Source organism: Tympanuchus pallidicinctus, unplaced genomic scaffold (assembly GCF_026119805.1).
Source record: "Tympanuchus pallidicinctus isolate F22 unplaced genomic scaffold, pur_lepc_1.0 scaffold12, whole genome shotgun sequence".
NCBI classification, from domain to species: Eukaryota; Metazoa; Chordata; class Aves; order Galliformes; family Phasianidae; genus Tympanuchus; species Tympanuchus pallidicinctus.
The window spans coordinates 10,218,509-10,246,354 of record NW_026294637.1 but is presented as its reverse complement, the minus strand read 5'-3'; the positions used below and the strand labels follow the sequence as shown (position 1 = coordinate 10,246,354).

Below are 27,846 nucleotides of genomic sequence, written 5' to 3'. Positions count from 1 at the left end.
AAAACAGGAGTAATGTGAAAAGTCTGCGCATTTCATGTTAGCTTCATGGAAGGTAACTGACGCCACTAGTCTTCCCAGTACTCTGGTAACATCCTAACCTCTTTCAACAAGTACCATGCAGGAGTATATCCTCCAACACCTTCAAACTCGAAGCCTAGGCTTAACAAAGACATCTGGAATTCCTGCCAGATGAGCAGTTCATCTCACTTTTCTTAACACACGGATGTGGCTTCACCTCAGGGGTGCTGCGGCTGCTCTTAAAGGTTTAATCCACAATACAAAAGCCAAAGTTCAGACTTCTTCTAAAAAAGTATCTGAAATAGTCAAGTGAAAAACCAAGTGAAAAGTAACAAGATCTTTCTCCAAGGCCAGACAGAGCGCCATTTCTATTCTTCAAAACAAAGCTTAGGCAAAGGATCAAAGTAAAGCAGTTCTGCACGACCACGACCATTGCTCCCAGATGTCTGTGCAGCCCCTCTGCTTCACAGCCACCAGAGGAGCTCACCGCCTACCTGCACTTGCTTTTCAACTTGCCATTTGGAGCTTTCAAAGTCACTTGCTTTTTTTCCCAGCTGCTTCTGCTAAATGACAGGGCTGGGTAAAAACCTTTAAAGGGATATGCTATCTGTAGTGCAGACTGCTTTCCTTCCATCCTCATTTCCACCTGAGCTCAGATGCTCAAACTCAGGGGAACCCTTCAGAAAAAGGACCTCGCCAAAAGCATGAACAGAATTTCATTTTATGCATTTATCCTTGCCAGACTGATGTCAGAAAAGCCAAATTTTCAGTTGACAAATCTCTAGAATTAACTGTTCTCTTTCCTGGAGTGCTTCTAACACACCAAAAGTATCAGGCAATCACATCCATCTACTTCATCTTTTTACCTCCTTCTCTGCTGCTTCTGAACAACCCTTTTGGTTTAATGGTGGTGAAGGCCAGGAAAGGCCCCAGGAAAGAGAGGCCTGATGGTGCCCACCACTGCTGTTTGCAGAACTGCTATTGTACCAGCACAGACGCACGTTCTCTTCCTTTTTTAGCTGTGTTAAATAATATTAAAATCCAAACAAACACAAATCTCTTTGACCATATTAAATACTTCAGGGTTCTGTCCTGCTGTTTCCACTTTCCCTTCTTGCTCAAGTGTTTATCTGTCAAGCAGAGGCCGTTACTTATGGCAGTAAATTAGTGAAGGAGGTAAGAAAATCTCAGAGTACTCATGTGCCCTTGCACACAGCTGCAGGTTTGTATTCACATTTGGCCGTGGCTCAGTTGCTTTCCACTAAAAAATGAATAATAGTATTCCCATACCTCACAGCAGCTTTGTAGTATATATATATTGAATTTAGGACTACTAAAAGCTGAGACACGCAGAAACATACTAATTAAACAGATCTGTGATTAAAAAATGTATTCAAATGCAAGCCTGGCTATTTTTTTCCCTTCTTTTTTTTCTACAGGTGATGAGTATGGTGTCTGGCTTCGGTCCTCTCATCACAGCTGGCATCTTTTCTGCTACTCTGTCATCAGCTCTGGCATCTCTGGTCAGCGCACCCAAAGTTTTTCAGGTAGAAATCCAAGTATCCATTTCTTTATACTCTATTTTACTTCAAAAATAAACAATTTAGCTGAACTCTATGTGCCAAGTGCAATAGGTATTTGAATAACGCTGATATATGTATTTCTACAGAAATAGGCAGGTCTTATCACCTTGCTACAGACATGGGCATTTAGGATTGCTGCATGCCTTTGGTCAGAGCTCAGCTTGGTGGCAGGAGAGGGGGATGCACACGTGTTTGTTAACTTCAAGGCTACTTTCAGGACCACTATCTCCTGAGAGAGCCAGCCTATACCTCAGGAATGCCAGGAATCTGCAGAAGCTCTCATTCCTGTGCTGGCAGGTGTGCTGAGACATGCTGTCCACAAGCTGTTGGAAGCAGCAATGCACACAGAATGGCAATGGAGGGCACGGGAAAGACAGATAACTTGCACAGATCTGACTTCTGCTTCAGTTCCCATCAACTTAAAGTCTGTTTAGATACTCTATTAATGTCTCTTTAAAGCACTGAATAAGTGTTAAATGTCTGTGATTTTGTTTTGATACTATAATTTGGCAAGATATTAGCTTATCACCTTATTTGAATGTTTATATGCCATAGCAGTAGACGTATTTAAACTACTAAGTTAGATTAAATTTTTGTTTAGCTAAAGTCTAGTAAGCTGTCACTCACAGAAAACTTCTTCCGATGCAAGAATGCCCTGATTTGTCCCCCAGGCTCTTTGCAAGGACAATGTCTACAAAGGACTCCACTTCTTTGCCAAAGGATACGGAAAAAACAACGAGCCAATCAGAGGATACGTACTCACTTTTGTGATTGCTATGGCATTCATTTTGATTGGTTTGTATACAGTTACATAAATGCAACAACCTGATGTTTTGAAATTCTATAAACTGATATCTTAATACAATGATTAGCTATAGTTAGAAAAGATTCCAACCAAGTTAGCACACCCAAACTATGTCAAATATGGCAAACTTAGTAAATATATTTCTAGTTTGTACTGTATATAGAAGTGAAATAATTTTGATGCAATTAGGAGGCCTGCTCTGCCAAGCCTTCTCCGTAATTAGCTCAAAAACACAGCTCAAATTACTAGCACTGGCATCAGAAAATCCCAGCTACTGTATTGAGTGTGCTATCACACACAATATTAATCATATATTAGCAGTACATTTGGAAGTGTTGAAATTTTAAAATTGATTTCTCTGGGACTTCAATTTCAAATTGTGTGGCACTGTCAATAAATGCAAAGTGTAGCTGGAGAATTCAGATTGCCATTTAAAAAGCAAAACAATACTTTTTAACTACAAATTAATAGTAGCCTTTTTAGGATCACATCTGTCCTCTAAATTACATATTTGAAGTTCTGAAACCTACATCAGCTCCACATCATTAAGAGGCAATCTGTAGAATCAGAGCGTCAAGTATAATCTTGCACAGAGTATAGATTATATAAATGAACAGACACATTGGTATGAAATGAGGTATATCAAGGTGACCTTAAATTAGTTCCACAGAAAAATACTGGAACTCTCTCTGGACAACAAATCCAGACAGTATACAGATTTAATGTATTGTCAGGAAAAAGCTGTAACACAGCTTAGGAACCTACGTACGTACGTCTGAATTGTGTCTTGCAGCTCAACTGAACACCATTGCTCCCATCATCTCCAATTTCTTCCTGGCTTCATATGCTTTGATTAATTTCTCCTGCTTTCATGCCTCATACGCAAAATCTCCAGGTGAGTCGGCATTCACCAGTGATTTCAGTGTGGGCTTCACAAACTCATCTCTGCATGTTCTTGACTGTTTGTCAGAGAAAGCTGCAGTACCTGTAAAACATCTAAGCTATGTGATTTCAGGTTTTACTGCTCCCATTGAATATGATGACATTTTATTTATCTCCAAAAGACAAAAATAATGGCTCTTTCCCTTATGTTCCTCCCTGCAGTTGTGTAAGATGAAAAAGGCTTTGGTGGATCTTACTGGAGCAAGAAAGCTGCTCCTTAGGGTGTTTTTCCCCTCACTATCAGTCAACAGGATGGATAAAAAACATATAGTATCTCTGACCACATAAAGTAAGTAAGGTGAAATGGGGTCTTTATGCCCTCCTGCCAAAACTACAATCACATTTGAAGAAAGTTTGTAAGAACAGTAATTGTGATGGAAGTGATACAGCCTGGAAGAAAACACACAGAACAAGAACAGGTCCCCAGACCAACATTAAGATAGCTCCGCAGTGGCTAGTAGCAGAATTGTAGGGTAGAGTACAATGAGGTCCTCTACAAGGATATCTTGAGAGTCACTCTCTACATTTGCACTGCAAGGGAAAATACAGGCTTACAGGCGTACGCATCACCACATCAGAATAATCCACCTCAACATCATTATTAAGAACAAAAGTCAATCAGCTGAGCAGCACGACTGTGGGCAAAAAGGAAAGACAATTTCCTGCTACTGTGAATCAGATATTCAATTCTAGAAGCAAGGAATACATTTTTTATTTCCAGTGTGAAGAAACCTGCAGTGGTAGCATAAATGCCTACATCAACTTCCTTCCTACAGATCTGCATGGTGCCATTTGTTCAGAGGGCAGAAAAGATGAGCACTTCTGCTAATTACCTGCACAGCTGAACAAATGCAGATCTGCTCCACGCGGCCTTAGAGCTGAGTAAAAATTACTTTTACAGACTTTGTGTATGTGCATCTGTTTCAACTCTGCCACTACTTAACATTTTCTGACAAAACTGCAGCCATTTTTTTTCTTTTCTTATTTCCTCCAGTTAATTTCTGCCAATTCACAGTGATAGATTATTATAATTGCAAGCCTGCAGGACAGCAAATTTCTTCACAGCAGGACCTTCCCATTCCCTCATTACAAAGACGATCCAAGACAGGGTTGCTCAGCCTCTCCTTGTATCTTCAGTGTTTTTCCCTCTCTCCAAAAGGGTCTGCTCTGCAGAACACCTGGCAGAGACCTGCAAACCACGGAGACTCACTGCTTGTCTCATTTTAATTGCTAGCAGGGGAAGGATTCAATACTGCAGCTGAAGAGCAGCAGGAATAATATCTCTTTAAAGAACTGCAAATTATTTTATTTTTATGCGTCAAGGCCAGACAATTTCCAAGTTTAAAATACACATGTACTTGGAATATTAGTATATACTTTCCTCTCAGCAAGCATTTAGCTTCCATTAATAAGTTCTATACATATGCATCAAAAGGACATAATAGCCTATTACTGGAGTTAAAGGAAAACCTATTTTCAGTTTCGAACCAGTGAACTTTAATTTGGTAAAAATGTGTATAAAAAGAACAGTCATTCAAAGCCAAGCTGGACATAGGAGAAAACATTATAGTGAAAGCCTTGCAAGCTCCAGTGCTCAGTGCAGACAGAAATCTACATCAGTTAATGCCTGGAAGCACCTGTTGATAAACTGCCTGAGAATATGCATGAATCTTTCCCACCCCTTCTGACAGAGCTGAAAAAAACTGCATGTGGGTCTGTATGCGCAAAGTCAGTGGATTGCCATCTGCTCAATTTATCTTCTACCCTTCCAATCCCCTCAATTCTCTTTAAACAGGTTGGAGACCTGCATTCAGGTATTATAACATGTGGATATCCCTTTTTGGAGCCCTGTTGTGCTGTGGCGTTATGTTTGTCATCAACTGGTGGGCAGCTCTCATCACTTATGTCATCGAACTCTTTCTATATATTTATGTAACATATAAGAAACCAGGTAAGGCCACAAGACTTATTTTGTGTATGTTTAGCAGCCTCACTGGACTTTATCAGAATTAATTCTGCTTACAGAAATAGATCTTCCTTTTTCTTCAGCACCATTCTTTAGAGGAAAGTCTGGACCACCATATTAAATCCCACTTTACATAATATAGAGTAAGACAATATCCTGGTGAACTTTTCACTGTTAAACACTCATTTCAAAAATGGCTCAGGGCTTTCTATAAACATCCCAGTGCATCAGTTTACTCCCACATCTTTAATAAGAATTAATCTGGGCTTTTGCTTTACTACCACTTGTAACTTTTCTTCATCCATCCACAAAAGCTTGCTTGAATTTTGCTGTGCTCTTAGCTGTCTTATCTGGGACTCTCATTTAAAAGAGAAACTTGCTGCCCATTATATGACAACAATACAAGATGCATTATTTGTGAACTGATCTTTTTCCAGTGCCTTGCTATAATTTCTCACTAAATTAAGAAAAATAGGAACATTTTACTGTTGAAAAAGATTACTTAGTAGCTCAGTTAATCACGGGAGCAGTGCTTAGGAATCTGTGCACTAATGTAGTACAGCATCAGTATGAGACCACTTAGTCTTTTTTTCATTTCCTAGACTAAATTAACTCACATTCAGATTTCATGCAAACCATCTGATTTACTTGTTCAATAGAATAAATAATTCAAGGAAAAAAGACGAGTTTCCCAACATAAGACATACTTTCATTGCTCATCTTGGGATAGCAGCACCTGGTCTGTGCCTAAGTTCCTAAGTTTTCCTTTTCTCTGTTTTCTCTATTTTTGCTTGCTCTCATACCTACTGAGATGGCATGTGGATCTCTTTCTGTAAAGATCATCAGCTGTAGGGAATGCACCTGTGAAAAGCAATGTGTCAGAAAGGCATCTGAAGATTGCTATCCTTCTCCTAGCTTATTGCAATATCCTTGCTGCAAAGTAGCAGCTTAAGGTCTGGTTAAATTCACTGAAGACATTGTACAAAAGCTATCAATTTCCAGCTCTCCAAGGATAATAACTTCTGTTCAGCACTGACCTACCAACAACTGAGTGGTTCAGAAAAGTCTAATATTCCTCAAAGGTTGTTTTTCACCTGTCTCCTTCCACCAAATGGCTGTACAATAGAGAAGAAAGGATAGGTATGCCAAAATTGGTTGGAGAGCAACTTTTGACCCATATAGTAGATCAGAAGTAATTGGAGCTGGTGATGATGCCTCCTAATGGATTAATTTGAACTTCATGAAGTTATATACAAATACAAATGCATTACTCGGGGCTGTCCATTTTATACATGGGAAAAGGGTACAAACTCTATCAAACAGAGAAGAAAACATTTATTGAGCAGAGGAAAAACACTGCTTATGCTTTACTTTGAAAGAATGAGATGATTTATTTGCATGTTTGCATAACCAAACCTATTCTCATGACGCACAAAGAATGATAGATGTGTATCAACAAAGCACAATAGAATATATCCTGCTTTGGCTCAGAGGTAAATGACTCCTGACCTTTGTAACAGAACAGAGAAAACCCCTGGCTTAACATGCATTATTTATCTTTATTATATGCAGAAGTAAACTGGGGCTCTTCCACACAGGCTCTTTGCTATATTAAGGCCTTAGACAGTGCACTGGCATTAGCTACAGTGGAAGATCATGTGAAAAACTTCAGGTAAGATTTCCAGTGAAAAATAGAATGGTTTATTCAGGCTAAGTACATCTCCCAATTAAATACAACCTTTTCCCTCCTAACAGACCCCAGTGCATAGCATTAACAGGAGCTCCTATGATCAGGCCTGCTCTGCTCGACATCACACACACTTTCACAAAGAACAATGGTCTGTGCATCTGTTGTGAAGTGTACACGGTAAGGTCAACTCATACAGATCTGAAAGTGCAGCACCAGTGGGTGCTGCAGATCCCCATTACACATTCCACTCTCACTTGGCACAAAATGTTCCCAATGGTGCTGATGGGCTTCTGTGCAGACCGTGAAAAAGATTCGTACTGAGAATGAATTTTGTCATAAGCCTTGACAAGAAAGCTATCGGCTGATACAGAGCCTGCATTGAGATGCATTTCAGAGTTCATAGCAGATGAACCAAAAAACCGATAAAGGTTTGAAAAAATAAAGCATTACAAGTGAATATATATATATTTTTAATTGATACAGTAAGGCTAAAAAATAAAATTAGGGAGGCAGAGTTCTGTCAGGAATATAGCAAAAGAGTCAAATTAACTAAGCTCTATTTCTAGCTTTGTCACTGATGTGCAGTGCTAGGATTTGGCATGTAATTCAGACCTCTGTGCAGTGGTTTCTCCAAAATTGTAACAAAGCTGATTTTTGAGGATAAACATGCTTTTCTTAGATCTTCGTAGAAGCAAAGTATATTTCTAGCTAAAATTCATAATTTCCTGTCTACTTATAAAGGATGATCACCTAGCCTCTCATTAGGACAGAACTAAAATAGATGGGCTCGTAGTAGAAGATGTATTTTAAATATTACAACAACCTTTTGAGGGGAAAAAAATAAAAGGCTCATGGCATCAAAACATGCTGCAGAATATAACTAATAGAACCAGTCCAGACAAGATAGTGTATTCTTCCACATGAGTATAAGAATAATTCATTTGATGCTGTCACTTTGAGGAAAGAGAGTATGGAAGAGCTACATGTGACTCTTTCCAAATTGAACAAATCTATAAAAAGTGAATGACTGTAATCCTTCTCTACCATAACTTGTAGCCTGACTCCTGCATCCACTAAGTACAGAATCAAACCCAATAAGATCCTGAAACTAAACAGCTTCATAAAGTTGAGTTTCAGCAACTTTCCTGATTTATTAGATGTTTCTCTAAAATTAGCACTTTCTACGTAGAACTAAGATTTCACTGTAGTCTATTAAAAAACCTATATTTATTTTCCTAGCGTAAGCATTTTTTACTATTATTATTTCTTCAGTAACATAAAGTAAATTTAGTTTGGTTGGTCATAATGTTGTGACACAGTGAACCTTCACAGACCACAGAACCATGATGGCAAGCAAATAATAAAATTTCTGAGAGTGGGAATGCCAAGCACTTAGAAGCAGTTTGCTGGCACAATACAACCTTGTGAGATATCTTACTGCCACAGAAGCTTGCAGGGCTCCAGAAAGAGCCAGGACTGGGAACCCAGACACCATGTTGAAAACTACAGTATATATCATAACAAACATAGCAAGACCATTTAGCCATAAAAGTAACGTCCAATATTTTGCCTTAAAGTGGACACACTGCTAGCAACACATAATGTTTTGAGATACTGTGCTAAAGGGAACATCTCCCATTCCCTCTTTGCAAAGGGCAGCAAGAAATTTTCAGAGAACATGGTAATGAATAGTTCAGAGATAGGTACAATAAAAATGGCATGTTGGTTTTTTGTTTTTTTTTACTCTCTCCGGTCCCACAGCAGACAATGTAACACCTTCAAAAACACTCTATGATGTATAATACATAGCATTCTTAATAATGTGTTACTGTATCACACAGGGACCACGCAAGCTGTGTGTTAAGGAGATGAACAGTGGCATGGCAAAAAAGCAGGCCTGGCTTACAAAGAACAAAAGAAAAGCCTTTTATGCAGCAGTGGCAGCTGACAGCTTCAGAGATGGAGTCAAAAGTCTCCTTCAAGTAAGCTTTTTGTTTACAGAATGCACACAAGATGATACATCAAAGCATCCTCCTATGGAAAGCATTTCTGTTTGCTTATTAAGAAGTCCCATGTTTATATGGAAAATGTAGTAGAGAGGGCATTCTGAGGGTACATATGTTTACAACACAGGTTATTTCATAATAAGATATAGTTCTGGGCTATGGAATTATGAGACTAGGCTGGCTAATTGTTTCCTAAATGAACAAAACAGGATTATTACAAAAAGAAAGAGAGAGAGAGAGACAGAGAGAGAGAGAGAGAGAGAGAGGTATCTACAGGACAGCATGAATCTCTGTGCAGCTGTCACATGATACACTTGAAATCAATTTGATTGCATGGCATTACACAGCAGATTAAGTATCTAAGAATGTTACTGTGTTCACTGAAAACCTCAGTGTAATAAGCATTCTTTTTTCTTTTTTTTTTTTTTTTAACAGCAAAGGCTATCTAAACAAGCATTCAGTATTTTTCTCCTATTCTAAGAATACAGCAGACCACTTCCAAAAGTTCACTTAAATTAACTTGAATTTTTAAATTTAAAATGATTTCAACAAAAGTAGCACAGAAGCCCCATTTTTGTACTTACCATCTCCCTCTCTCTCTCTCTCATATATCTGAAAATTTAAATATGTGGAGAATGTAGAGAAATTTCATTCTGAGAACAAATGTAGAGAAAATTCATTCTATCAGAACCTGACATGGATATTTCACCCTCAGTTTATGTATTGTCTCAGTAGGAGATCCCTGTAATGCTTCTAAGAACTGTCATAATCAGATCTTTTCCTTTCTGTTACTATTTAAACCACAAATTATTCCCTTCCAGCAGACAAAAGGATAACTTTATCATCATTATGATATGCTAAGGACACCTGTATTGGTTTGTCAAGCAGTGAATCATTTAAGGCAATGCAAATTCAACAGTACTACTCTAATTTTCAGTCATTCTGAAAGTAATGCCTTCTATTTGTTTCCAACCACAACTGATACAGAGCACAATAACACTATGAGAGCAAGTTCTCAGCTACAAGATACTATTTCTCAGTATATTCACCACCATTAGCTGATTCATGCAGATGAGCTGATTGAAATGCTCTTCATTTCACGGGGGGACAGTTGGGCACTGCCATGTAGAACATGGCTTGTGTTTCAAGGCACTGGCACCACAGCTGAAACATACCACCCACCACCTCACTGTGCTCACTTCCACTGTTTGATCTCCATAAATGTTCAGCAAGTGTCAACAAATCTCAATGGGTGCAATGTTTTCTGCAAGACTTCCATGTCAAGCACCCTTTTACCAGACTGCCCCTCTGCTGCCATCTGTTGCACAGCAACAACATGTAGTGAATGTCAGCAGGAAGGTTCAGCCTCTACTGTCATACCACCTGTGTCTGCCTCCTGTGGGCCAACATACTAAAATAGGAGGGATTAGGATTAGTTTTGGAGCGGCCCTCATAAAAACAATCTCCAAGACTCTACATTTCTACCTATTTTCCTTTTGCTTACAGTAAAAATTGGCAAGTGTAGTAACTTCATAAGCTGGTGTATCTGTGGGTGTCCTCCTCAAAGTTCCCCCATACACTGAGTATTTAGATTTCTGTAAGAGTTAGGTTACCTGAATACAGACCTGATAGCCCTTATTTTTTCAGGTTTTAGTATCCAGACTCCATTCTGGGGACAATCTAAAATCTTGGCAAACCATTTGTTCATGTTTATAAACTATACTTTTATCTATAAAGCATGTCTAGCTAGTTTGGACAGATAATCCTTTGGAAAGAATATGACAAACAGAATAGAAGCAGTTTCTAAGCTCAAGGCAAAAAGGATATATATTATTGAGAGGGTATGCCTTCTCTGCATATCTGAGGTATTTAAAAGGAAGACAGGCCGTCTATTGGGTATTCCAAATCTGATAAAAGCTTTATGCTATTACGTTAGAATGAGCATACAAAAAGCACTTGAACTCTCTCTTGATTCCAAGTTATTGAACCATTTTAATGAGCATGTCAGAAGAAATGCAAATGAATGCTAATTTAGCAAAACTACATTTCTGACATCTAAAAATCATTTATAGTTGGAATGATTTAGAGCTAATCTTTTTTACACGGGTATGAGCATGAAGGACATTCATGAAATGCAATCTAGGCACAAGCCTCTCCACTACATTACTTCAGTTATTTTTCACCATTACCTCTCATTTACAGTAAGAGCGTGTGTGTGTGTATGTTCTCATGAAGTGCTTTAACATTGATAGGCCTCAGGATTGGGTAGAATGAAACCAAATACTTTGGTGATTGGATTTAAGAAGGACTGGAGAAGTGCTGCTGTCACACAAGTTGAAAACTATGTGGGTGTTATACAGTAAGTACCAGATCAGCATCACCCCTATTTTCTCCCTCTATTCTGTATTAATACTGCATTTCCATACAGAATTTGACAGGTAGAAACAACGTAAGAATATACCTAGAGATCTGGGCTCACAAATGCTAGCTCTAAAACAGAAGTTTCTGTTCATTACAAAAAGCTCCACGGCTTCACGCACCTAGCGAGACCTGCTCAGCAAACATCTGGCACAATCAGAGATTATGTGGCTTGACAACGTTACATAAAGAAGCTGCACGGCTGTCAGCAGTGCTTTTGCAGAACTATATTTTCCCTTTTTTTTTTTGTAGGCTGGAGCTCAGTGAAAAACAACCCTAATGCACATACTTAGGGAATAAGAGAACATCATGGAATTCTTCCTTTAAGCCTAGGAGACAGACAAAGAGCCTTGCTTCAAATCTCTTGTGTGCCAAAGGCTCAGCAGCTCTGTGGGTTGGGATTTAGCCAGAAACAGTCATTTAGAAACAGTCTTCTCGGATTCTTGTTCAAAATTCACCTGTAAAACTGCAGCAAAACCCACCCCAGCTTTTTTATTTCCTTAGAGCAGGGAGAAAAAATTACCTACTGGCAGCCTAGCTCCTAAAAAGTGTTGTATGAAAGACCCATTTTAAGGAATAGCCTATCTTTTCCCATACCCAGTGGTAGTACTCTTACATTTTTTTTTTTCTTTAATGAAAAATAATGTTGATACTGAACAGTACTTAATCTTGGACAATACCTCCTGCAATTTTATCCAGAACAGCCCAGCACACGGCAGTAATAACTCCCACTGAGTACTAACACTGAGCAGATGCTCAAGGTAGCTTTCCATCAGCAACATACATGATACAAAAGGATATATTCTCTTCTTTTGCAGTGATGCCTTTGATTTTGAACTTGGCATGATTATTGTCAGAATTAGCCAAGGATTTGATATATCTCAGGTCCTCCAGGTTCAAGGTATGTGCTATCTCAACATCTAAATTATATTTCACATGCACAATTGCTACAGGCTCTGCACAAGGAAGACTGATGAATACATGTAGTGCCACTATCCAGCTTCTAGAGTAGTTTCTACACGTGACCTCTACATTTCCTCATTGCTTCTTCAGTTTCAATTCTGCTAAAAATCCTTGCTAAAGCCAACATCCTCTGGCAGTTGCAGAGAAGGCCAAGCCTCACAAACTTATAAGTTCTACACACCATATAACTCAACTTCCAAAGCACTTCTAGCACAGGCACAAGCTAAAGCAGTAAAATCACGCTGTGCCAGAGCAGCCTGTCACTGTGCAGCATGGCTGCTTCCTGCTTTTGACACATCTTCCTCACTGCCTACCTGAGACCTCTGGGCTGCTGAGAATTGGGAAGCTATGCTTCCAGTGACCCAGAAAGCCATAAAAATCTTGAAATCACAGGAAGCAATCAATTCCCCTTTCCACTTTTTTGTTCATTCCTCCTCAGATTAGCAGTATATATCCTTCAAGAGTTCCCTCAGGGAAAGAAAGAGCTTTCCCTCAAAAACCTTTTGCCATGGAGTTCAAGAAGAATGTCATATGGGTTGAAAACATGGAGAGAAAGCACACAGACAATCTAAACAAAGGGCTTTCTGGAATGACATACAGAGGTGGCCTTGGTTTTCCTCTTTAGGACACAAGAGTCCAACTGGCTCTTCATGGATGCTGGGGAGGGAACAGCTCCATTTAGGGACCCCATTCTATATCTATATCTATCATATCTATAGACAAGAGCAGAGATGCTCATAGGAAAGGAGAACGGCGACTCTCTGCTGCCGCCTGCTGCAAACTGCCACCAGCTTCTCCCCACAGCATCCCCGAGCTGCTGACAGATCGCGCTCCCGGCTGTTAAAAGAGCACCCGGAAAGGACATAAGAACCCTAGCTCAGCTAAATAAAACTGAGTCTAGCTCCTACCTAACCTTTCCTCCTTCTAGGATGGATTCTAGGGTAAGGCAGCCCTCAAAAGAAAATCACCTAAGAATTTAAACGATCCAGAAACACAAAAAAGAATATGCAAATATTTACCAAGCAGCCTCTCTGGCAGCCTGATGTGCATGGAGAGCTGCAGTACAAAACGAGAACTTAAGAAAATAGACCCAAAAGATCTATGCTTTCCTCAACCCCTCTAATACCTGCAGTAGAACTTTCTACCCTCTTTGCATGCTCTAAGTCAGAAACTGACTGATGAAAAAATACATTAGTTAGAATACCAGTGAAACTATAGCAAGTACAAAGCATTAAGACACTAGAAATGAGAAAGAGTTAGAAACAGTAGGGAAGAAAAGAAAATCCTCAAATATACAGAAGTGCTTTGAAGCAGATGCAGTCTATGAAATGGAAAAAAATGATTATTTTCTATTTGCTATGAAATTCTGTTCAAGAGAGAAACTGAAAATCTATTTCTGAATAACCATTAAGTTAGTGGTTATCATCAGCTCTAATAATTAGAAGCATATGGTTGTCATGGATTCTAAAGTAAAAGAAATCATATTCATTTATGTTGGCAACCGAGAGTGCCAGCAGTGGTTATGATGTCTAGCTGATGAGGTTTTTTCTTTGTTTTAAAACAAAAACAACTTAACATTTACCTCATTCTTAGCCCCCATACAACTCAAACGGACGACCTTCCCTCTAGAAAAAAGCCTTCTGAAGGTAAATGTATCATATCAATTAGCACCTCACCATAGTATATTCCATAATAACACATGGTACTCCTTTCTCAGCAGAAGTCTAATATTGCTAAGATGAAATTATCTTTTACATTACTGAATTTACAGAATTGTTCAGCTAAATCTTAACTCTTTGCAGCAAATGCTAGAAGAATAAACGATAAGAAATATTTCAGCATAGAAACCGATCACATATTCAGTACCCTCACATTTTTCCATGAATCTCAAGTCAAACTGATGCAGCCCTGTTCTTAGTCCAGTGGCCCAAGGGCTTAAAACAAATACATTAGCTTTCTCACTATAGGAAAACAGCTTTCCTAAAGTGTCTTCAAATTTTTAAGAAAAACAACCCTCAAATATAACTAAATACATAGCATACTTTAAGTGACCATGAAGTGCAGTAATACTGAATTTGGCCTGGAAAAGGAAATCTGGGAAGAGTTACCTAATCCTTTAGTACACACCACTGCTGCAAAAGGCATGGGCACTCTGTGTTAAGGATTCCAGAGATTAATTCAGCTTCCTCTTCCCTATTGGCACAAGAACAAAGTACTTTCTTCCAGCAGCTTTACATTTTGTACTAAGAGCTACAACAGCAATTATAACATCACTATTATTTCAGTAAGTGATTTTATTTAAAGTAGAAAATGATGCGTTCACAGTTCCCTTACGTTTTCCAATATACAGAGGAATTAGAGAAGCTGGAGCAGGAGAGATTGGTACTGGAAGCTACAATTAAAGAAAATGAATTTGAAGAAGAAAGAAGTGGCATCTGTGGATTCTTCAGAAAAGCCAGAAAACTCAATATCACAAAACATGAAACAAAAAATGGTAAGTTTCAAAAGGAGAACTTCTCCCTGACACTTTAATTCATCACACTCTCACCAATATGCAAAAACTAGACTTCAACTCCAAGGCCAAAGCTCTCGAGCCACACAGAAGCTCCTGGAATGAGGCCTCTCTTGTGCAACATGCCTTAGTGGCCATAATATAGTCCAGAATAGCACATCCTCCTGAGGTAGAAGACCATGTAGAACACAACTCCTGTCTGCTCCCATTCACTACATAGATTTAAAAACAAGCTCTCAGTTGAAAAGTCCATCTGCCAAAAATTGTACGCGATTATGAATGCTTGAGGAACACAGATCAAGTCTTATTTTTTACAGGTATTTTCTCTTTTTAAACAAAGCCACTTTATTCCTCCTCTGAAGAAAACAGGAACACATGCAAAATACTCAGATATGAAGCAATCCCATTTTATTCAACATTCACACACACACACACACAATCCATCTGGAAAACAGGTAAAAACAGCACTACTGCTCTATATTCTGAGCATAATTTCACAAAAATGTACAAATGAAAATGGTAAAAATACTGAAAGTACATATGTACAGCATGTGGTAAAATAACTAATTAACACAACATAAATGTACAGCATATGAAATCAAAATTACGTTTCAGATATAGTAAAATGAGACAGAAGTACAGACAAAATTAAAGGTCTCATTTCAGAATTGCTAGGCTGCAATGATAATGACCCACCTGAAGTTATGCTTGTATGCAGATAAGTATTTTCAGAATTTTCACCTGCAGAGTCTATTACATCTGGCTGTGCATGCAGCTCTTGGAGGTATCAAGAAGATCTACAGACTGAAAACACAGAATGTTGTTATTCTTTACTTTGCAGACTTCAGTTCATTTTGCAGGCTTCAGTAGAATATATTTTTATTTAAAAAAAACACCAAGAAATGTGCACCCTTTCTTCAAATACCTGCTTATTTAGTTCTGAAAGTCACAAATCATGTAATATGCTTCCTCCCCGAAGTTGTTGCATCTTCTAGCACAAATGTTACAATCGTAGAGGAAAGCCCACAGCTTCTTTAGAACTGTTGTGTACATGCTTTAGAAATATAGGAAACAGAACAAAGCAACCCGGCAAAGTAAAATCTCTACAGAAGCCTGTCTGCTCCATTTATGCTGTTCTGAGATTGTATTTTTTTAAGTCATTGGAAGAGAAGCAGTAATAAAGCCACAGGCTTCAAAAGATGGAATTAGAGATGCTATTAGTGCATGGATGGGACCATAACTTTTGACAACAGCCAAGCAAAGAGCAGGAAGCAAAGTTTATTTTCAGGAAATAACAACCCTCTCAAGCACACAGAAATTGCCATCCTTGCCTCCGTTTTCTGCCTTCCAGTCTTAGTCTAATGTGTGCTCTTGCTAGAACCAGTTAGTGGTATGTATTAACTGTTAGCTTTATGAAATTCTGTACTTTCCAACAGAAGATAAGCTTGTAAACAAACACCAAGCAACAGGCATTTATTCCTAAAATTTATCATATATTCCTTAATTGCTTTTGAAAGTGCCAGTGAAATCTAGGATAGTTAACAAGATACAGAGAACAAATAATCAGATAAACCTTTTGAAGACATTATGATGCAGTGACACAATATTACAGAAGGTTTGTTTCCTGTGTGTACTGGTACATTAGGTGTCCATACTACCTGTGCTGTCAACTTCTGTAGTTTTAGAGTATAGGAATTATAGCACAAGCAAGTCAGATCTTTACACAAATATTTCACATCTGTTTTAACAAGACAGACTAAAGAAGAAAGCAAACCCATGTGACAGCAAACAAGTACTTTTCTAGTTGCCCACCTTGATTCAGGCAACTGAATGCAACCACACATTTCAGAAAGATGAGTTCTTGTTCCTTATGGGAACAACAGCCAGTTCTACTTCCCTAAGTTTACAGAGGCACTCATAGATCTGAGGTATCAAGTAGATTATTTGATTTTAGAGTCTGATAGTGAACATCATATAAACATGCCAGGTTAGAGAAGCAATTGACTGAGTTTGGACAAACCCAAACATACAGCTTGTTCCTAAGTAAAAGGTGAAATAAGGCAAGGTTAAACAAGATTTCACAAATCTTTTTCTCCTTTATTTTTCTACGAAGGAACTCAAAAAACTATGTGAAAGTGACAAAATAAGTCCAGATGTTTTTTCTCCAATGGCTCCCTACAGCTATTCAGCTTCTCAGAAACCTGCCTTATCTTCTCGTTCTCATTTCAGAAAGCACCATTAATACAGTACAGTCAATGCATGTGGGAGAATTCAATCAGAAGCTTCTAGAAGCCAGCACTCAGTTTAAAAAGAAACAAGGAAAAGGCACAATTGACATTTGGTGGCTATTTGATGATGGAGGTAAGGAATTAATGTAAGAACCACAGGAAGAGAGATTTCTATGTTGCCATGCAAAAACATTTGGGAATTTGCACAAAACTGTTTTACAGTTATGTAGTTAAGTTTATCTTGAAATACTATAAACAGACAAAAAGCATCTCCAACGTTGGCAGGGTTAAGGATAGCATTTTTACCATACAATGCACTGATTCTGTCTTCCTGCAATTTTCTATCTTTGTCTAGGTCTAACAATCCTAATTCCTTACATTCTAACTATCAGGAAGAAGTGGAAAAATTGCAAATTAAGGATCTTCACTGGAGGAAAAGTCAATAGGATCGAAGAAGAAAAACTAGTGTAAATATCCCTACTTTGCCTCACTGTTTAAAGAGTTTGAACTGATGAACACATATACAGCAGAAACTGGAATTACTCAGCACAACAGGTTTGCTGTAGCATGGGCAGTTCTAAAAGAAAAACAAAGTACCTCACAGAAAGGTGCTGAGTTTATGGCATGAGTCTTAAGGCTCATTGTAAATGGTGATTACCAAAGAAAACTCACATCCAGATATTTTCCCATTAACAGCTCATATTCCTTTCTCTGAAAAGAGCACTCTGCACACTGTAATGAGATTATCACTTGTTTTATGGGATTTACATGAGATTATCTAGTTAACAGTAAGTGAAATTGCACACAATGCTTCTCATATGCAACTATCATAGCCCACATGAATATAATTAACCATAGTAAAAATGTAAGGAAGGTAAAGATCAAGTTAATCAATTAAAGACCAAGTCAGTTAACTTTTTTAAGAAGTCTAGATTTCATAATCATTTGCCTTCAAGCAAATGAAAGGTACTCATACAAGCTTATTATCATCACTGTATGTAGGACCTTTTCTTCTGAAGCACTTTACACACTACAGGCACAGCCATTTCACTACCAGGTGAAGTAGGCAATTTAGGATGAAAATCTGGGATGGGTGCTACTTCTTAAAGAAATATTAGCACTATGTAGTTAGTTATCTCCATTTAAAACTCCAGTGGAAAGCAGGCAAGACAGATGCAAGAACAGGAGTATGAATTCAGCCAGTATCACTAGGATTGCAGCACCGTGCCCCATCAAGACAGCTGCCACAGGTTTTGTTTCCACATAAAGGAAACCTTTACGGAGGAGAGTTCCTCCTCACTGCTGTGGTACTGCCAGTTCCAAGGACTACCCTTAAAGTTAACGTCCTTAAGCAGAACAGATATGTACATGTTTGTAAAAAAGAAATAAATTCAGGAGTTCCCAACCATATTTATACCAAAGGCAAAACTGACAACAGATTCTCTACACTCAGCATGAGCACACAAAGCTGTAAACTATTCCTACTGTCAATTGGTGCAGAAGAGCACTGTATTTTCTCTTATGAAAACATGGAAAGACAACATTCGAGTAGATCAATATAAACTTGTGCATAAAAATATTTTAGGTATTTCATATCAACATTTTGGACCACATTTTCACTAGAACATACACTACCAACTACACTAAGAATTGTTCTTAACCCATGCATTTTTCCAAAATGTAAACACTCTTCAGTTTTTGTTATTTTCATAAATCATCATTTAAATAAATTATACCAAAGCGATCACATCAATCCAGTTCTGTAATTGGAAACTGAAACACTAACTAGGGCATTTAAAGTACTCTGTCATATAGTTAAAGGTAATGAGACAAGTGCGTTTGATATCTTAACTCATTTACGCGTTCTCTTTGATGCAAGGCACTCAGAAATACAATGATAAAATATTATCTCTTTTGTTTTCAGGATGGCTTCGCTTCTAAGCAAATTTAGAATAAAATTTGCTGACATTAATATCATTTGTGACATCAATATGAAACCCAACAAAGAGAGGTAAGAAAAATTACCAAAATGCATTATTTAGCAGCAGGCATTTATCAGGAGCTTGTTTCTTGTATGCTGAGCTTTAAAAAAGAAAAAAAAAAAGAAGATGATGAAATAACAGTCACTTTATTGCAATAATTTCCCAAGTACCCAGAGCACGAAAAAAGAGAATAACATTTTAACAATCACAATCCAAAGTGTCAAAACTATAGACAGCCTTTTTCTTCATGTTGCAATGGTAAGACATAATTTTAATGAAGACTAACCAGACAATATATTTAAGAGCCACTACATTTAACAGGGCAGTTTATACTGGCTTTTCATATCCATTAGTTTGCAATACACTTCATCATATTAGCCAGTCAGTCACAGTTCTCTTCTCTGCTAACTCACTTTTCTGCATTTTACCATGCATTCAAGAAACTTAACAACTTTCTGGTCAAAAACAAGCATACTTTTTCCTTTCCCCTGAGAATAATATTATAACACACCCCCATAACTCAAATACATTTTTAAAGTTTTTTATTTATCTATGGAATTAATGTTCTCAGGTGAGTTAGGAAGTTGGTAAGATAGTGCTCAGGAAACTCCACCTCCAACTGTATTAGCTACGCTTATTTTCAGATCCTGCAGCTACTAAACATTTTGCTTTCCATAGCAAATTATAAAAAATAATAGTAATAATCTGACCTTCACAGATGTCTCCTGGTTTTTCTGGCACTTCATATAGCAATGCCTTCCATACACACATTATAGGAAGCTCTTACTTCAGAATCTGTTGTAAAAAAGCCCAGTAAAAAGGATAAATGCACCTTCTCTCTTCTGCTCAAGGGTAATCTGCTCGCTCATATAACAATTGGATTTCTCCTTCCATGCGTTGGAGATTATCCAAGATATTCCAGACTCCCTGCTTTCTAAAGCATCTCTCTATCACTATAGCCTATTTCTTCTACTTTTTGTATACAAAAGTATACAGTGCTTTGCTCTAGGAACAACTAAATCCTAATTAATAATATTGCTCTTGGTCCTAAAGAATGTTCTCCTCTTACTATCCTCCCTTCCAACCCACCCATAGTCCATAGATACTTCACAGTCAAAGGGCTCCTCTTCTCCCCCCAGAGCCTTCCACTGAGCTGAGGTGCAACCTAAGGTTAAGTCTCTTAATTCTTTTAGGCTCTGGTTCTCCCCACAGATAGCATAGAATATAAAACACACATTAACAGAAATAGAAACACATTTGCATTAACAAAACATAAACTTCCTGGAGTCTCTGTGGGATTCTAGAAATTTCCAACCAACAGACAAGCAGGGATGTACGGCAGGATGATAAACTTCTCCAGAGAATCAATAGCTTCAAGAACAAATTAAGAGAGAAACTATGGAAAAGGTGGGAAATGAATACAGATCTCATCTCCATATAACAAAAACTAAAAACAAAAAACTAAAAACAAACAACAACAACAAACACCCAAAACTGCAGCATTTCCCTCAACCCCTTGCTACAGGAGATTTATATCGTCTGTTTTTCTATTTCATTACATCTGTGACAGTAAAACTGTATAATCAGGAAAATGCAGCAAATTCTCTGCAACTGTAACAGGCTAAACACAGTGTTTCATTATCCTCAAATAACCTTTTAGTCATCCTCAAATTACCTTAACATATTGAAGAAGTACAGATAAAACCTGGGGCATAATGCAGCAAAGAACAGTTAAAGTTTTTGCATGTTTTTAAGCTACATTTATAGTCAGCAGGGCCTGCCATACACAGCGTCTACAAAATAAGCTAGCGAGTGCATATCCTGAAGCAAGGCCTCCTTTGTAACTCCTGTTTCAGTTGGAAATTCTTTGAAGAGATGATTGAACCCTATCGTCTCCGTGAAAGCTGCAAAGATATAACAACTGCTGAGAAATTAAAGCGAGAGACTCCATGGAAAATTACCGACGCAGAGCTGGAAGCATTCAAAGAAAAGGTAAAGCCTTGCCTACCTTTTTACTCTCGTACCTATTCTTATGCTTCAGACCAGATGTTTCGAGTTATTAGTAAGAAAATGTGAAATACGAGATATGAAATTAGAATCATGACATGAAATAACCTGTATTTGCTATTTGCAAATTGGATTTATGTTATGAACACTGGAGGCGTGTTATGACTGCATTAATCAGCACTTTGTAACACCTCAGCATGTTTACAAAGTATCTTCAAGGCCAGTGGGAAGCTCGGCCCATATTCAAAGCCAGCCACATGAAAGCCTCTTCTAAACCAGAAGCCAGAGTACTGTGCTAAGCCTGAGCTAATAAGATCTGCTGAGAGGTTTATTGGACAGTTCCACTGTTTAGAGTTTGAACGTCTTAAAAAGAGAACAGTTCAAAACATTAACCAGTTTGGGAAATTAGAGTTGAACCCAGACCCTGCAACCAGCTCTAGGAATTTGCCCAAAAGGCAAGATTTAACATGGATTCTTACTTCAATGGCAGAGCTAAGTTTAAACCTGCCAACAATGCAGGAACTCTCCCACAGTCTGGAAATATTTTAAGGCTGATGCTGGCTAATCCACTGGGTAAACTGGAGACTGGGATGCACTTTAATATTGCTGGAATGCACCCTTTTAGTAGTGATCTGCCAGGCTTCATCAGGCCAGTGCTGACAGGTTATGGAGAAGCGTTCATTCTTAAGAGACAAGTTCTGCTGCAACTCTCAGAGAATGAATCTAGGAATCTCATTTATGGCTCCTGCTGGATTAACCTGAGCGCACTTGGTGTTTAGTTATCTCTGCTTCATGGTGCTGGCAACTTCCTCAAGTGGAGCAAGAACTGTGAGTCAGAGCTCAGAGCTGTCAAGGGTCACGGTCTGACATATTAACATAAGCTGAAATCAATGCCGATTTAAGATTACACACCGTAGTACTGACGGCAGCAGCTAGGAAGCAGACCGGCTGCTCACAGTATCGCTCTTTTCACAGATTTGATAGCCAGCATAAAGTAACGGCAGTCAGCTGCCTGCAGAAAACTTTTAAAAACACTCAGCATAAATCAAAGGCTGGGAGTCTTTATAACACCTCCATAATAAAAGACTCCCAGATGTAAGCTCTTGTATGCAGAAACAGTGACAATGCAACAGGAGGAAAAATAAGTATCAGTACACACACATTTATATAATGGTTAAGCTTGGTCCTGCCTGGTCACTGACTAAAGCACCAAGAGAAAAACCTCCATGTTTAAAGCAGTCAGCAGTATGATTAAGGCTAAATCTCCATAAAATAAAATCACAAGGACCTCAAGAGATCATGGAGTCCAACCCCCTGCTAATGCAAGTTCCCTGCAGCATGTCACACAGCTTGGTGTTCAGATGGGTCCTGAACATCTCCATGGAGATTCCACCACTTCTCTGTGCAGCCTGTTCCAGTGCTCTGTCACCCCTTACTGCAACGAAGTTCTTCTACATGTTTGTATGGAACTTTCTGCGTTTCAGTTTTTGGCCATATGCACCACTAGGAGCCCAGCCTCATCCATTTGTAGCCCAGCACTGGCAGATATAGGAATTAATATATTATCCACCATCAAATAATAGTACAAGAGTCTCTGAATAGTTCCCAAACAGCTGTATCACATAGCCAAACAAATACTTCAAAACTACATCTGATTCTGACATGGTACTGTGCCAGTACAAAACCAATCCCCATTCCTAGGAAGCCTTAAACAGATGGGAATGACTCTGGCCCCCGGGTAACAAGGCAAATCAAGAAGAACATCCTAGGACAGGCTCATATTTTGCCATCTCTGTCGCACTGGGTCACAGAGCAGACCTGGCTTCCAGAGCTGCCAGTACAGTAACAGAAAATCTCATGGACAACAGGAAGGACTGCAGATCACTGGCTGAATCTTTTTCTTTAACCCGTGTCTTGATTTAAACAGAGTTATCGCCAAGTTCGTTTGAATGAACTCTTACAAGAGCACTCGAGGGCAGCTAACCTCATTGTCCTGTGAGTAGCAAAGTTTTATCTTTAACTTGGAGAATAAGCTGACCTGAGTAGGGATTCTGGAGTAGATCAACAGAAATACTTGTATTAACTCACTGAGGGGAAAGTTACTTTTTAAGCATATTTTGAGAGCTTAAATCCAGGCTGACAGTTCTCTGGGACTACTCTAAATACGAATCTTTCCTCACACTTCTTCATAGCTTAAAGTAAATCTTTGAAAATGTATCAAAAATGTCGTCTTCACATCCTACTCTACATGTCGAGCATTATACCTGCTTACCCACCTGCAGGAAGTACTCATCATGCTTCCTTTCCCCTCTTCTCCCTCAAGCTATTAAGAACAAAAAGTGTGAGAAAATATTATTTTGGTTTGCACATAATCAATAGAGTTGTTAGCCAAGACTGAATTCAAGTTATGTGAAACTGAATTAGCTGATGAATTGCATAAAGGAAAATCTCACCAATAAAGATACAAAAACTCATTTTCAAACCAGTTTTCAAAAAGTTTAAACAGTTTCTTAAACGTAGTCCATAAATCAGTATTCCCAATGCAGAGATAAACATCTTTAGCCCACTTAACTGGGTCTCAAAATAGGAGCGATCGTGTCATATTTACCATAAATGGAATCACACATCCAACCTGCCATCTTACAGTATCTACAAATCAGGACTGCAAAAAAGTGCATGCACTGTACCTTTTTTTATTATTATTATTTCACCGTGTGTGCAGCTTGATGGTGCTCAGAATGCTTCTTTAGCTATTCGGGGGAAAAGATATTCTCAAGCAGTTCATTTTCACCACAAATAGCCACGTTAAGCCAAGAGTTTGCAAGACTAAGACCTGGTGTTAGCTTTGTGCTTTCTAAGATGAAAATAATCATACAGACTAATTATGAACATTCTGAGTCTCACATGAATAGCCAACACTTTCTGCTTAATATTTAATGAGAATGCATGTCTCCCTTTTTCATAATAATGTTAATGCTGATTTTCTGTCTATCTGAACAGGAGTCTGCCAGTGGCAAGAAAAGGAGTAGTGTCCGATTACCTGTATATGGCTTGGCTAGAAATTCTCTCAAAGAACCTTCCTCCAATCTTAATGGTCAGGGGCAACCACAAGAATGTACTGACTTTCTATTCTTAAATCTGCAAATAAATACTGCTTCCAAATGGCACGGTCATAGTTACTAGCAAACACAAAGCAGAATGAATGAAAATCAAATGCACCAACTTGGAGGAGAGAAAAAAACTATGGTATCCATTAGGTCAGAGCCATAAAGTGACATAAAGCAAGCAGAATACCCACGACGCTGTTTAATTATAATATTGCCAAATTAAAACCTATGCCTAGAGCAGATGCCTTTACCTAAATTGTAATGCTAATTTAATGCAATGTTAATTCAAATGCTTCTAATTAACTTGCAAACAAAAAAAGTTGCATAGATAACGAGATGGATTCTATATGACAAGAGCTGATAATGAATTTTCAAGCTCTGACATGGACTGGAATGTATGATTGCAGTAACTAAAGGTGGTATGTAAATTTCAAAAGGAAATTAGGGAGCTACTAAATATTCAGACAATTTTTGCTATTAATGTTACGAGTTAAGAAAATCTGAGATTATACTTCGGGATAATATATACAGTGATTCATGCAAGTGATTAGAGAACAAAATAAATTTGATTAGCTGAGTTGAATTGAGTTATTCTTTATTTATATGAAGTTTTATATAGTTTCATATTTCCTAGACTTTCTAAATAATACTCATTATACATCAACTTGAAGTAAAATAAGTCCATTAAGCTGTGCATTTTTCTATTTTCTATTCTGCACCATTATAGCACTTCATCATTTCAGCTGTCAATAAAAGTAGATTCTCCTTTTAATGGGGAAAGCTATATCCAATGGGTAAGCATTATTTGAATTACAGACCATGAAGGAGTACAGCTCCTCTGGAGAGATTAACAGAAATCTAAGCCCCAGGAAAGCCAGCAGACCCTGATTTTCTCTAAATGCTCACCACAAAGCAGGCCTCAGACCCCACCTCTGCTTTTGAATTATGAGAACATAACTTGCGGAGGACCTAGAGCTTCATCTCCAAAAACACCAAACGCTTGATATTCATATTTTTCAAGTTTAGCAGCAGCAATTCAGCAGAACATGGTAATACAGTCCAATAATCCATGTTTTATTTTCTCCAGCTATTGAAGGCACAGTATGAAATACTGATATTTTCTCCCAATGCTCTTCCTTTGCCCCTTCTTACACATTTACAACCAGGGTGAAGGATCACTTTGCAGTTTGACTGCAGGACACAGATATATGAGTTTCCTAGATACAATAAGGCTTCTTCACAGCTCTGAGCAAACCAAACCTCAAATTCTGCACTTGCAAAACATGGAAATTATTTCCATCCTTCACACTGACATTAGCAATACTAAAGGAGCTTGCTACATGCTGTCAGGTCCTTCTGCATTTGTAGAACTGCAATGGCCACCACCCTGTCGGTCTCTCACTGCAGACAATAAGCAGATATAATCTAGAAACAAGTTTTTAGTGAGGCTCTAATTAGACCTTCTGCAAGAGCCTCTTACCACAAGACAAGGAAGGTAGATGAGCAAGGATGGCTTCCTAAATATTCTCCACTACTGCAAATTCTCAATCAATGGGGAACATCGCCCCAAGCTGATGGCAGGGACCTAAGAAGATCTAAAAAGAGAAAAATCACAATACACATTAGCAATGGCACTTTCAGTACTGTATGCACCTTCTCTACAAACATCGCTGTGAGCATTGCAAAAATGAATCCCAAGAGGTTCATTTCTAAATGAGCAGCCATCAAAAACTAAGTACTGCCAGACACATCAATGTAAAACTCTTTGCTCAGACTACAGAGATAAATTAAAGACGTATCCACACCGCAGCGCTGTGGAATTTACAACCAGCAACGCAAACACACAACAGTGCTTTACCATCTTAAAGTGAAGCATTATTTCCACAAATTGACAAGTCATTTCAACACAGCAGTTTCCAAGGAGCTTCCACTACATTGTCCTCACAGTATTTTTTAACACTTTTGCACAATTATTGTGCTGAAAATGCAAATTATGAACTCTCGAATTGCAACTTATCAGTCCAGCTCCCTTCCCACTCTGAAACAGATACTTCCATTTTTTTAGCATACATTATGCATAAAAAAACTGCTGAATTTTAATTACTATGTTAGTAACTGAATTTTAATTACACATTTGACATCTCTAGGAAAAAAAAAGTGGCTCTAAAACTGTCTAGCACATTTTGAGCATACACCACACTACCAACTCAACACATTTTTATAACCTAGTGTTGATTTGATCAGATACAACAAAAGCAAGCATTGATAAGGTGACCAAAGATATGCAAGATGGAAAACACCCTTCTATGAAGCAAGAGCAAAAATATTCTGAGATTTCTTCAAATGCACATCCTACACTTCAGACAGCTAAGCTACAGCCTAAAGGGCTCAAACATATGGCTCAGCCACTCGTGGAGGTTTATGAATGGGCAAATTTACTGTGCTGCTCCTGTCCAAAAGGCAGATTCGTTACCCGGTGTGCAGTAAGCCAGCCTCACACACACAGCTGAGATACTGACTCACTGAGAACTGTGCAAGTTTGGGTGCCATGTAATCTTTCACAAAGCTAGCACATTCCAGGGTATTTGCAGCACTTCTTTATACCTGTTCTTATCACTTCACCACCACCATGATACAGGCTCCAGCCTTCAGTGGATCAGTTAAAGATAGGGCTCATCTCCCTATCCTCAGGCTAACTAGCCATGCTAATTAACTACACGCGTTCTGAAGATGTTCCTATCATCAAATACAAGTTTAGTCACCTCACTGTGATTAAGAGTTCCTCTTCTTAATCGCTTCAGCAGTTTCAAGTAGAGAACAGTACGTATTTTCTATATCTAAGGATTCATATACAAAGATTCACACAAAGTTTAGTTCTTACTGACAATTCCTTCCTTTGAGAATTACCTAACAATATAGGTTATATCAATCTCATATTCTCCAAAGTTTTGTTAATTAACATCAAGCAACACTTAAGATACACACTTCAATACAACATATAAACAGACAAAAGCTAACACTACCAGAAAGGCAGCTGCTGTGACTTTCATAATCCAGAAACTTAAATCAGGGAACCAGGAAGCCAACCATTTGAATACCTGTCAAACCTCTAAGCAGTACTGTCTTTTTGAACCTCGTGCAATACTTTTGCCTGCTTCTAAACCTCATCCAAATCTGTAGAAGTTTTACCACTTTGGTCTACATATAAGCAACAACAACTTGTATTAATTACTGTACAACTCCCTCCTTTTGGGGCAAACAACATACCTAGAGTCATTCTATTTCAGAGGGCTTCCGTTCCTGCTTGAGATATTTCTTTCTGTAGTGCATACACAGCACCCATTGTTGTATTTTGAATTACTTCTACGGTGGCTGACATATTCGTGATTCCCTTTTCCAATTCACTCACCCCTAACAAAGGAATAAATCATAGAGCAAAGAAGTGGAACGCACTGGACCTCCCAATTAAAAGATTCCCTCTCCTTTGTATCATCAACTGTACAATTTGTCCCAACACACAAGTTTCTCCAAGATATATTAGCTAATGAAATTCCCTGCTCAGCACGTTTGAGAACATGAGCACAATCCCAGCAATTGGTCTTATTAGCAATCTGAATTG

General features: G+C 38.3%; 1 protein-coding gene and 1 long non-coding RNA gene across 6 annotated transcripts in view; one reads left to right on the top strand and one right to left on the bottom strand.

Moving 5' to 3' along the window:
- Nucleotides 1–20,985, bottom strand: part of LOC128075322 (uncharacterized) — a 30,476-nt gene extending 9,491 nt beyond the window's left edge. For both annotated transcript variants that reach the window (XR_008203740.1, XR_008203741.1), the window contains exons 1-3: nt 19,824–20,985; nt 19,157–19,213; nt 15,600–15,707 (exon numbers count right to left, since the gene is read on the bottom strand). This is a non-coding gene — a long non-coding RNA (uncharacterized LOC128075322). The remainder of the gene's footprint in view (nt 1–15,599; nt 15,708–19,156; nt 19,214–19,823) is intronic.
- Nucleotides 1–24,810, top strand: part of SLC12A1 (solute carrier family 12 member 1) — a 47,837-nt gene extending 23,027 nt beyond the window's left edge. For all 4 annotated transcript variants that reach the window (XM_052671930.1, XM_052671931.1, XM_052671932.1 and 1 more), the window contains 16 exons: nt 1,458–1,565; nt 2,273–2,396; nt 3,200–3,301; nt 5,144–5,299; nt 6,887–6,986; nt 7,070–7,181; nt 8,846–8,986; nt 11,263–11,369; nt 12,247–12,329; nt 14,742–14,885; nt 17,133–17,264; nt 17,487–17,598; nt 19,056–19,142; nt 20,970–21,105; nt 23,048–23,115; nt 24,121–24,810. In XM_052671930.1, coding sequence (XP_052527890.1) covers nt 1,458–1,565; nt 2,273–2,396; nt 3,200–3,301; nt 5,144–5,299; nt 6,887–6,986; nt 7,070–7,181; nt 8,846–8,986; nt 11,263–11,369; nt 12,247–12,329; nt 14,742–14,885; nt 17,133–17,264; nt 17,487–17,598; nt 19,056–19,142; nt 20,970–21,105; nt 23,048–23,115; nt 24,121–24,256 — 1,848 coding nt within the window. In that variant the 3' untranslated portion in view covers nt 24,257–24,810. The remainder of the gene's footprint in view (nt 1–1,457; nt 1,566–2,272; nt 2,397–3,199; nt 3,302–5,143; nt 5,300–6,886; nt 6,987–7,069; nt 7,182–8,845; nt 8,987–11,262; nt 11,370–12,246; nt 12,330–14,741; nt 14,886–17,132; nt 17,265–17,486; nt 17,599–19,055; nt 19,143–20,969; nt 21,106–23,047; nt 23,116–24,120) is intronic.
- The last annotated feature ends 3,036 nt before the right edge of the window (nt 24,811–27,846 follow it).